We start from the raw sequence: 12,560 nt of genomic DNA, 5'->3' as shown, positions 1-12,560 counted from the left end.
ACACCTTCAGTATGTTTAGCTGTTTTAGAACTTAAAGAATTAATATCTTATGTTATTAAACCACCAGATTTGAAATATGCATGCCTAGTTTAAAATGATAAATTGCTTGTGATCATAGCTAGTACCTTATTTGATGTTGAGGAGAAGAAATTGCTCACTGTTTTGAAAAGAAATAAGAAGGCAATAGGTTGGTTTATGGCTAATATCCCTGGTATTGCTCCCTGTCACACCTCCTTTATTACAACATTATACATCAATTGAAACCATTAGGAAGTATTATTCAACTCTTAAGCATAAGAAAATTTCAATTTCACAATTCCCATTTTCTGGATTTCCATACACTATTCACAGCAACTTAAGCTAATTTTGAAAATTCATAACTAATTGTAGAAAAATTAAAATGGGATGGTTCCAAGTTCTATAGAAAGCTTCTGACATGCTCCTTAAAGGAAAAATACTCATTAGTATCCGGATATCATACATCATTCCTAGATTTTGTTCAAAGTAGCACTGTTCATTTGGTTATTTTTCAATTTTTCAGGATTTATGCCTAACTTTGCAAGGGCATAACTTTCTGTACAAAATGCCAAATTTAATGAATTACCACTTGTTTTAAAACTAAAAATGAGATCTATAAGCATGTCAAATTTTAGATCCAAATTCATCCAATTGGTCAAACTTTACTCCTAAAAAGTCAACTTTTATCTCTTTTTCATACCATTCTTGCCTTTTCTTTTTCTTTTCATTTCATCTAGCTTTTTCAATCATGCAATGTAACATCCCAAAATTTCTAACCCAAAAATAGGGAAATATGCCACACCTTGATATCTTTAACATGATTAATGAAGGAAGTAGGGTTAACTAAGGCCAGGTGAGATAAAAGATAGGTAAACAGTACAACAATTGAGGTGAAAACTGGAAAACGACTAAATTGTCATTTTTGAAATTGATTAGTCTATAAAGGGCATTTTCGTGATTAGTGTCCAAAAATCCTAAAAAATTTCCAATAAATCATGAAAAATAGAATTAATGCTGTAGAATGGTATTTGAGGTCTAGGAAGTAAATGCGGGTTGAAAACAATTTATTAAAAAATTATTATTTTAATTATTAATATTTTGGCTAAATTAGGAAAAATTGGCCAATATCAATTATTAAAAACACCTAGAGATCTCAGAAGATTATGAAAAATTAAAAGAAATTTATTTAGGAATTATGGAGATTTATAAAATTATTTCTAACCCTAAATGATGAGGAGGTTGACTTTAATTGAATTTAAAGCTAAAATAATATCGGTAGATTGTCTGTTTTTATGGAAATAGCAATTTAAAGAGTTATAGGGGGAAAATTATGAAATTGATCAAGAAAGTTCCTTTTACTGAGATATAATTAATGGTGACCTGATATAAGAATTCTAAGATACTAGAATTTTTTGGTTGTTAGATAAAATAAGCCAATATTATATTAAGACTCAGTGGATTGTCAGGACAACCGAGGTGGTAAAATTTCTGGCAGAATATCAAGGACACATGTCATGCCCAAATTGGCTAAGAAAGGGAAAAAGAGAATAAAAAGAAAAAGAAAAAGAAAATAATAAATCAAGTTAAATTAAAATCTAATTAAGGATAAGTAAGATGATTAGGATTAAGTCATCTTCTATAAGATCTTGACACATGGCAAACATCGTTCATTGGATGGCTAGGATTCAACCATCTATCATTGAAAAGTCAAAAGCTTCTACAAGGGTGATTAGCCAAGTTAATCAAGGAATCAAGAGAGTTAACCTTAATTAAAGCCTAATTAATCTTAATGGATAAGAAGAGATGACATAAGCCCTAATGACTCACAATCCAAGTGTCAACATATTAAGCGACATAGCTTAAGATTTGTACATTTGAAAAGAGGTAAAAAATTAGAAGGCCAAGATCAAGTCTTATGCAAGAAGGGCATGTGTGAAATTAATGAAAATATGAAGCCTATAAATATCCCCTACATGTTCATTTCGTGCAAGGCCATTCAAGTAGGGAAACTCTTGCAAAATTTCATTTAGAGAGAGAAAGAGAAGAGTTCCAATGAGAGGAAGTCACTTGGAAGCAAGGTAAGCTTCTACAACTCTTCTATTTCAAGTTATAATGGTGATATGTTGGTTTTATGCTATTTTGATGATGATAGAAAGTCATTTTCCTAAGGGGGAAGTGCTGAAATTTCATCAAAATGGATAGGAAGGGTTTAGGTTATGTATGATTAAGATTAGGCATGGTTAAAGGTTGAAGATTAAGTGATTACGTGTTAGTTTTGTTGAAAATCCTTTCACTATGATTATATATAGTGTTCAGCCAAGTCAAGTTCAATGGAAAGGGATTGGATTTTTATAAAAATAATATGATAAATAGATTCTACATGAACAATTATGTAGCAAAGGCCCAAGAAAGTTCAAGAATTGAAGTTAAAAAAATAAACCCAAAAAAAATCAAGAAAAAGGGGTTTGGGGGGTTATGTTAAGTTATGGAGTTGTAATAATGCTTAATGTTGTGTCATTGGTTGCCTAATAGGCTATACACAACAAAAGGGCAAAGAGAGTTAAGAGGAAAGAGTTCAAGAGGAAGGAAAGCATTCAAGGTAGCTTTGCAATCCATTATATTAGAGTGTCACTTTACTTTGTATGATTATGGCTATGTGTTTTGCTAACTTGTTATGCTACGAGGTGGATGAGAATGTTATGTTATGTGATGTCATCTCCATGCAATTTATGCCTTGGCTTATGCTATATTGAGTCTCATGAATGTTTATGATGATATGTCCTTGCCATAGCAGGAGCATAAAGTTTAAGTATGCATGCATATAGCTTGATTTACAATGTATTGTGTGACCTTGATAATGTATGCAATTGCTACTACTGTTTCCTAAGAATCTTACCCTAATTACAAACCCTAGGGCCTTCAACATCCAAGGGCAAAGGAAGGGAGTTGGCTCTTACTTGAAGAGGTAGTAAGCCATATTGACTTTATATGGCTTTGAACCTTTCTATTTTGAAAGAATGTAATAATAATAAGCATGCTTTAAGTTTCCAATAGTATGATTAAGGTTAGAAGTATATGAGCATGTTTAGAATAATCTGAGTATGTTAGAAATAGTATAGCTAATGAGAGTATGTTATGATGGTAAATGGTCAATTAAGTTAAGTTACCATTTGAGTAAACGAGTGACTTAGGTTATAAAATTTGGGGAACAAAGAGATCTGATTTTTCTATTTAAAATAAGAGGTAGTTTGCCCAATTCCGATAACTGAGTAGAAAGTTATGCCTTTCTAAGGTTAGGCAAAGATAAAGTAAAAATCTAAAAATGACCAAATAAGCAGCAAATTTTTTGGAAAAAAAAAAGGGCTAGAATTTCAAGGCAATTAGTCTAGAAACTATTTTTTCTCAAAAGCTTATCCAAAGAGCTTTCCATAGAACTTGGAATCACTCACTTTTGATTTTTTTTACAATTAATTATGAATTTTTAAAGTTTGCCACATTTTAGGTTTACAATGAATAGTAATCCGAAAAAGAAAATTTTCAAACTTGATTTTTCATAACTTTTTAGTCTTTAAAAGTGATTCCAAATGATTCCGTAAGGCAAGTTAATTGGTATAAATGTAAGGTGTTACATTTTTAGTGTCAGCATAATAGTTCTGACAATCAGAACAAAATTTTAAGGGTTAAGGTGCGGATTTAACAACCATGTTTTACAAAAAGGATAACTTGCACCATTTACTTTTGAAGGGTGCTAAAGTAGACACAAACATTAAAAAAGAGTGCTTTTTAACCACAGCCGTTGAAAGGCCCAAACGTCCGTCCACTTTGTGTAAGTGGGTTACACATCTTTCTCCACCTGGCAAGTGTTAAGCTTCGGACCATTTCAGACGTGGCAGGTAGAGAGTTCAATGACTCTATTAAAGTTCGAACGCCTTCCCCTGCAACCACATTTATACCCATCAAAGAAGGCGAAGACGCAGGGAGTACACAAAGTGAGGTCTAAAAGTGAAGTTCATGGCATCATCATCATCCTCGTTGACGGCAAGATGAGAAGGGTTGCTTTATTGAGGCAACCTAGTCGCGAGGACAACTACGAACCGCCGATGAGGTATTGCCATCATGGGTTGGTAGCTCTCTGATGGACGGCTTGGACTGATAATAACCCAGGTAGGAGGTTTTATGGCTGCCCAAACTATGACCAGGTATGAAGTGGTTTTCTTGCTATGAAAAATGCTATTTTCTTCCCTGGTTCCGTGGTTGAAATGTTGGTATTGAACACGACAGGATGGAGGATGTGGCTATTTCTCTTGGCATGATGGGGACTTCGGTGAGAGGGCAAACACTGTGATCAAGGAGCTATTAGATGATATTGACAGACTATATGATGAAAGTAGCAGGAACCAAAGAGGAGAGCATGGGCGGAGACTAAGTGAAGAGCTCAATGTAATTCACAGTGAATTGAAGAAGCTTAAACGCAGACATGAGCTGAATGATGTGGAAGTGAGGAAGAGGGAAAAGAAGTTTAGAAGAGCAATGTTAGTGTCTGTAATGATATCGGTTGCAGTAGTTGTTTTGTATTTGACAAAGTAGGAGTGTGTGAAATTGATTGCAATATACTTGTATGTCAGGAGATATGGGTTATGATAGCTGTTTTGTAACAATTATGGACCACTTCATGGTATATTTGATGAAAAAATTATTCATGTGGTGAAGCAATTACTGATCCAACAATTATATAACAAGGGTGGTAATTTTGATGGCAATAATGTTAATTGAAATAATAGAAGAGAAGAACATATGAATTAAATAAGATGTAAAGGTAACCTAATTAATAATGAGGAACTGAAGATGTAACATAAGATAATAACCTTAATTAATTATAATGGACATTTGTACATGCCACTAATGTTGCTAAAAGAGTTACATCACATAGGACTTGCAAAATAAGAAGGCATCCATATGAAAGACTAAGCATTGGTTCACCAAAATATAGACCTAGGAAGTGATAATCCCATGTAAAAGGCAATAAGGTAACCATAATCCAAGTAACGAAATACGTAGTACAAAATAGTCAAATACATAGTCTTAAATGTTTCTAAGCAATCTAAATATCAGAGCTCTTAAAGTTGGTCTTGCTTCTTGTCTTCATCATTTGGCTCTGCAGTTGGAGGTGGGTACTTGAAATGCTTCGTTGGCCCTTCCACATCAACCCAGGAGGTGTAAATGGTAGTGTTGATGGCTGTGAAACAGGGGTCCCTTGCCTAGTGAATGGTATCCTCCTGGAACCCTCTGGTGCAGTGCATTTTAAAGCTCGTGACAGTCGAAGTTCTTTCTCATTTGGGATTGGAAATTTACTCTGAGGGTCCGCGTAGTGTTGTATATGCTCCTGTGCAATACCCTCCTCAATGACCACCTCAGAACGTATTCCAGGCTGCATAAGTCAATGACATTGCTTAAATGACAGTAAGTTTGCATGAATTAAAATGGAAGAGAATAGTGTCTAGTAATACTTACATTGTAGACGGTTCTCCCAGTTCCCTCATCAATTCTTATACCCATTCCACACTCAACTCTGGGCTTGTAGACAACCCTCTTTCTTGCTATGTGTTTGGAAGGTTTAGGTGGTTGTTGTGTCGATGGAGGATGATTTGTCGATTATTGGGAGGGTAAAGTAGAATTGGGTGGTTGCTGTGAAGGTGGAGGGGGTGGTTGCTCTGTAGGTGGACTATGTGGTTGCTGTGAAGGTGAAGTGGGATTGGATGGTTGCTGCGTTGTGCCTTGGTTGGTTGTTTTCCTCCTTCTACCAGGTCGAGGCTTATTTGAGGGAGGTGCTTAGAAAGAAATGAAAAGTTAGCTTATAGTTATTGTAATAAATGAATATAAAGAAATTGGCACAAGTTACCTCTGTGCAAGTGCTTCTATTGTGCCCAACTTTCCTGCAGAAGCCACATTTGTTGACTTGTCCCCGTTTGCTTACTCTTTCGACAAGTGGTGTTTCTGAACCATTGCTCATGCCAGCTTTACTTGAGGTAGCTTGAGAAGCTTTCCTAGAGGCAACATTTGTCCTTCTTGCTACTTCTTCTGTCCTGATTCTTTTTTTCCTTGGTCGGCTAGGCAATGTGCACTCAAGTGGTGGTAGCATAGGGATAAACTGTTCTGTATCCCAGAATTGTTTGCCCCTCACAGGTGCAAACTTTGTCCTATAGCTAGCAATGTAGGTGTCCTTGTGGTAATAGCGTGAGATATGGGTGAGGGGCTCCAATTTACAGTGATACATAGCACGAATAGCATGTTGGCATGGGATTCCAGTTAAATCCCATGCCCTGCACGTGCACGTTTTCCTAGTGAGACATATGTGTGCCTATCTTGTCCCTCAGTCACCTCAAATCCCTCATCCCCATTGAAAAAAACTCTACATGTAGAGGACAACAACCTATTTGCTTCAAATAAGTCTAGACATTTTGGACTATAGTTGCCTTTCCAATTCCTCACATTTTGCTCACTCCCAGCCCATTTTTCCATCATCTTAACCCTTATCCCATCAAACATTCTAATAACAGGTAGATATCGATATTCATCAATCCAAGCATTTAAACTCTCACTCATATTGTTGTCTACAACCCAAGACAAGCATCTATTACTGAAAGAAGCTCTTACCCAAGCAGATGTAGGGTATGACACCATTGCTTCAGCTGCCTCTTTGTTAAGTGCTCCAAGTGCTTTGAGATTGTCTTTGAATTGTTCTTCAAATGTACTCCAAGCACAAGAGAAAATTTTTTTCTTCATCTCGTTCCCTCTCCACCTTTTGCTCCAGTTAGCATAAATATGCCTTGCACAAAGTCTATGCTCGGCCTCTGGAAGTATCTCTGTCACAGCATGTTGTAATCCCTACATGTATAGAACTAGTTAATTAAATGTTCTCATTAAAACCACATAAGTCATATGTAAATCAGCAAAGGTAACTAATCATACCTTCTGCATGTCTAACATGAAAGTTACTTTGCTACCATTGTGAAGATCAAGTGATATCCTAAGCCACTGAATGAACCAACTGCAATTCACACCATTCTCTTTATCAACCAAAGCAAATGCTAACGGGTACAATGAGTCGTTAGCATCTAAACCAACAGCAGTTAATAGAATTCCTCTAGCTTTACCTTTTAGAAATGTTCCATCAACTCCAATCAATGGTCTACACCCAACTTTCCAACCAACCTAAACCAACAATTTTGACTCGTCAGGACAAACTGAAATATAAAACAACAAATTAACAGATTATACCATATGTGACAAAAATCTAAACATCATACCTTTGCTGCATTAAAACACAAATACATTCTTCTAAAAACTCTTCTCCCTTGTTCCAAAGCCTCGTTACTTATCTCCACACTAATATCTGACCCAGGATTTGACACTTTCAGTTCATTGCAGTAAGCTTCTAACTTGGAGAATTCATCTACGAAGCTCCCATCCATGTGTTGTACTATTCTCCTCTTTGCCCTCTTGCACTTATGTAAGCTCACGTGGACCTTCAACTCACGCTCAACATCATTCTTCATTTCACATATGCTGTAATTAGGTCTCTCCTGTATTTTCTCCTTGAAGTGTTCGGCTAGCCACTTCACACTTGCCCTAGGGTTCTTGAAAACCCTACCACACCTGTGCTCATTGCACAATGTCTTCACCTTGTAGCCCACATTATTCCCATCTCTCGATGCATATAAGGTGAATGGGCAGCCCTCTTCACATATTGCCTTTAATAACCTTTTCTCACATTATGTACCCCTTTCGAAATAGCATAGCTATCTATGGCGCTCCTGAGCTCATTTAGGTCTAAGAAAGTCATGCCTAACATAAAGAAAGGCCGGTCTCCCAAGCCCTCCAAGTGCTAAGCCCAACTCTTTCATCTGGAGGCTCACAATCTTCATTAAGGCCCATATCCTTATCTTTCTCTTCACTATTTTCAGATACTTCAAAATCATCCACCAAACTCTCCTCAGTGTCAGAGCTGGCACTATTTCCAACATAATTCGAATCCTCGCTATCAGAACCTTCTTCATCCTCACTATCTCCCCCTTCCTCACTTTTATCCTCATCCTCATCCATAACCAATACTCTTTTCCCTTTGTCAATTTCTCTAGCAACGTCATCCTCACTATCTCCCCCTTCCTCCCAATGTTCAGGTAAATCTTCAATTCCATCATCATCTATCTCTTCTAAACCATCTACATCTACACACTCAATCACCTCTTGTTCTGGATCTCTGTCATTTTCATTGCCCTGTTCCTCTTTGTCATTTTCATTGCCCCCTACCTCTCTCTCATCTTGATTGGCCCAGACCCATCTCTCATTTTCCCTACTTCTTCTTACCCACTCACCTATGCTTCCATGCCCCTCACTCAATTTTTCCTTCATCCTTTGCACACTTCGTTTTTGCCAAATCAAACATTTGACTCAGCTTTTTAAGTAGCCTCGCATGCTTCTCTTCCAATGTCTCGTACTTCTTGGCCTCCGTGTCGTCTCCTCCATTTGCGTCAACATTGCCCGGTTCGACAGGAACATTATCACCCTTGTTTGTTGGCATTCGCACTGCAACAAGTAAATCCCCAAATTTATTAAGGGCTTTGATGCCATTTCACTATTCAACTTAAAAATACAACAACTTTTTGTCTAAATCGATGCTTACCTATGAAGAATCTGCTGTTCCCTCATTCGTAATCCTTCAAGAATCTTCGATCACATACTCTTCGATGGACCACACTTGCTAACCCTCTATCTCGATTTCTCATGTTTTCAGTTTCCCAATTCAGAACCCTACAAGAATCTCAATTCTCAGCTTTCTCGTTCTCTCCTTACCCCATCGACGCTTTGCCTCCTACTCTTAATGTCTGATTTCGCGCCTCACACTTAATCCAATTTTTAGGTCTCAACCACATCACCTTAGTCTCAGCCACATCACCATTTTCTTTCTGCCACGTCACTATTTACTCCCTACCACTTCATCATTTTAGGTCAAATTTTTCTCACCCCCATCCTTGTAACCGTCAACGTTAGGCCTTTCAACGACTGTGGTTAAAAAGCACTCTTTTTTAATGTTTGTGTCTACTTTAGCACCCTTCAAAAGTAAATGGTGCCAGTTGTCCTTTTTGTAAAACATGGTTGTTAAATCCGCACCTTAACCTAAATTTTAAACTTAAAGTTCTCTACTCTGAATTTTGAGGAAAACATTTTATACTGTTCATTAATGAGTTTATCTGGTCATTTAGATTGCAGAAAGTTTAGGTGATGGCTATCTGTGATGGTAAAAGTGAAAAATCAGGAGAGACCATTAGCAAGGTCATGCCTAGTGAGCAACATCCATGGTAGTATGACAAGATGTGGTGGTATGAGGATATTAAGAGGTATAGAGAGCTTAGCACCAATTCCTCAACTGTCCATATAGATTACTTTGGTCTTAAGGGGAAGGCTCTGGAGAGAGACATAGCCATAATTGTCTCTAATGATGTACCGGGATGCCCAATAATAATGGAGCGGGTCCAAGTCAGATCCCTATACCTGAAATTAAGAAAGAATTCCATTGTGTACTTGAGGCTGATGTGTAGGAGCTATTTCATTATGCCCTATGAGCACCAGGAGGATGTGTACTTGAGGTTCTTAGAGGATATTAAGAGCTTTTATTATTGGGTGACTAGGGAGGATCATACCCTAGGGGATAATGATTGGATCCTAGCCCTGTATCATGTAATTCCCAGGACATGGAGATGGGATGATGGAGTCAAAGAGATATGTGATCACCTACCCATATATACCTTCCTAGAGATGGTCAGGGCCATTTAGACCTTTGTATGGTCTACTTTTTTGTGAGCTGGTCACGACTAGTATTAGACTTACATTATACATAGTATAAATACTTTTGGGCTGTATGCAAGATAGTTAACTGCTAAAAACCCTGCATATTCCTTTTGTTGCTCTACGAATGCTAATTATATAAATATAAGAAGTATGTTTTTACAATAAGTGATTGAGAAGTTCCTTTATTCACCCATAGTTAACTAAAGAACCAACAAAATGGTGAGAACACGGAGAGGAGTGAGAAACACTCCTGGGGAACCACATATGGATCCTATCCAGCAAGTAATGAATAGGCTGGATGAACAACAATGAGTCATACAACAAGTACAAGAGATGCAGTTACATCAACAAGAAGAGAGAGACGTGATTATAGCAGCAGTGATTGCTCAATTACAACAACCTAAGCAAACACAAACTAAAGCAGCTCCACAAGTCCAACAGTAAGTACCTAAAGAGCAAGCAGGACTCGCTGAGAACTAAGGAGATATCCAGCAGTGGATTGCGAAATTCTACAAGCACAATCCACCAGAGTTTAATGGTTCACTGGAACCACAAATAGCTGAAGATTGGATTACCCAACTGGAGAAGATCTTTCAGATGATGGGATGTTCATCCGAGGTCAAGGCTGAGTCTATAAGCTGGAGAAAAAAGTTGATCCGTGGCGGAACAACATTGAGTTGGTACTACAAGCCAACAATACTCCAATAACGTGGGTTCTACCAAAAGTACTTTCCCCAATCAGATCAACATAAAATGGAAGCTAAGTTTCTAGTGTTGCAACAGGGGAATAATGAAACCTTTGATGACTACCTAGCAAAGCGCATTCATTTGTCCCATTATTCTGCTTATCTGAAACGTCTTAATGATGAACGATAGAATACGGAGAAGTTGGTTAGAGGATTAAAGCCTGCACTGAGGGAGTTTGTGGCACCTCAACAGATAGAGAGTTTCAATAAGGCAGTGGAAAATGGCCATATTACTGAGTCGAGTCAGAATCATCGAGGGATGATGCCAGTAGCTTTGAGAACTGAGAGACCCCCACTGAGGCCAAGTGAAGAAGGAACCTCTTATTGGGCCAAAATGAGAATAAGAAGAGGAGGAGGCCTCGCTTTGGCAGAAAGATGAGAAAAAGGGAACAGACGTCCATGAGGGGTTTGATATCACACAAAAGGTCAAGGAATGTGAGAAATGCAGCAAGAACCATGGCGACAGGCCATGTTTATTGGGCTAAAATGTGTGCTATAGATGTGGAAAGCTGGGAAACTTTTCAAGGGAATGCTGCAAGGGGCGAAAGGGGCAAGGCAGCAAACCCAAGGCAAAGTGTTTGCCCTTACACAGGTGGAGGCTCATAAGTCACTTGACATGATCCAAGGTATGATCACTATCAATGATTGCCTTGTGTATGCCATGTTTGACTCGGGTGCTAGCCATTCCTTTATATCACATGACTGTGCTGGGCGATTGGGTTTGACTGTTGATACCTTGCCATATGATATTGTTGTTTCCACTCCTATTAGTCCTAAAGTTATGACTTCTAAAACATGCCTGAATTGTGTGGTCTGTTATGAGCATTGTTGCACTGCCATTGATATGATATGCATGCCTTTCTGTGATATTGATGTGATAATTAGTTTGAATTGGTTGTCTGCCAACAACATACTTCTAGATTGTAGTAAGAGAACATTAGTATTGCCCTCTAAGGAACTAATCCCTAGAAAAGAAGTAAGCTTAAATTACATAACTGAAGCCGAAGCTAGTAGATGTTTATGGCATGGATGGCAGGGATATTTTGTATTCTTCTTGATTCAAGCAGAGGTAGAAGAAGGAATCAAAGAGATACTGGTGGTGAAAGACTTTCTAGAAGTATTTCCAACATCGATCAGTGGAATTCTGCCAGAGTGAGAAGTGGAGTTCGCGATTGACCTTGTACTGGGGATAAGACCGATATCCAAAGCTCCATATCGAATGCCTCCCAATGAAATGGTAGAGCTAAAGAGGCAAACCGAGGAATTGTTAGAGAAGGGTTTTATAAGACTAAGTGTATCTCTCTAGGGTGCTCCAGTACTCTTTGTGAAAAAGAAAGACAGTAGTCTAAGGCTATGCATCGACTATCAAGAGCTAAACAAGGTGATGATAAAGAACAAATATATTTTGTCGCAGATCAATGATCTGTCAGATCAACTGGCAAGAGCACTGGTATTCTCAAAGATCGATCTATGATTGAGATACCATCAATTGAGGATAAAGATAGGAGATGTTTTGAAGACTGCGTTTAGGACCCGATACAGACACTATGAGTTCCTAGTAATGCCATTTGGATTGACGAATGTGCCTTCTATTTTCATGGACTACATGAACTAGATTTTCATACCATACTTAGATCTGTTTGTAGTAGTTTTATCAATGACATACTAGTGTACTCCAAAACTTAAGAGGAGCATGAGCAGCACTTGAGAATTGCGCTAAGTACATTGAGGGAGAAACAACTCTATGCCAAGCTCAGTAGATGTGAGTTTTGGTTAAAAGAAGTTAAATTCCTAGGCTATGTGATTAACCATGAAGGTATGGCCATAGATCCCAGTAAAGTTGAAGCAGTATTGAACTAGGAGCAGCCTAAGATAGTGACAGAGATATGAAGTTTCTTAGGGCTGGCAAGTTACTATAGGAGATTTATCCAGGACTTCTCTAGAATT

At 37.9% G+C, this 12,560-nt stretch overlaps 1 protein-coding gene across 1 annotated transcript; it reads right to left on the bottom strand.

Annotated features, from left to right (window-relative positions):
• Window positions 1-6,324: 6,324 nt before the first annotated feature.
• Window positions 6,325-9,172, bottom strand: LOC114744193 (uncharacterized). The gene is made up of 6 exons (XM_028932384.1): window positions 9,043-9,172; window positions 8,517-8,604; window positions 7,915-8,440; window positions 7,326-7,769; window positions 6,988-7,230; window positions 6,325-6,903 (listed from the first exon to the last, which is right to left on the bottom strand). The coding sequence occupies exons 1-6, from the start codon at window positions 9,170-9,172 to the stop codon at window positions 6,325-6,327; spliced, it is 2,010 nt and encodes a 669-aa protein (XP_028788217.1).
• Window positions 9,173-12,560: the final 3,388 nt, after the last annotated feature.

The sequence above is a fragment of the Neltuma alba genome, unplaced genomic scaffold (assembly GCF_004799145.2).
Source record: "Neltuma alba isolate B1F8T4 unplaced genomic scaffold, ASM479914v2 tig00004282_pilon, whole genome shotgun sequence".
Taxonomy (NCBI): Eukaryota; Viridiplantae; Streptophyta; class Magnoliopsida; order Fabales; family Fabaceae; genus Neltuma; species Neltuma alba.
Note: the sequence above shows the minus strand (reverse complement) of the source record. Positions and strands in the feature narration are given on the sequence as shown.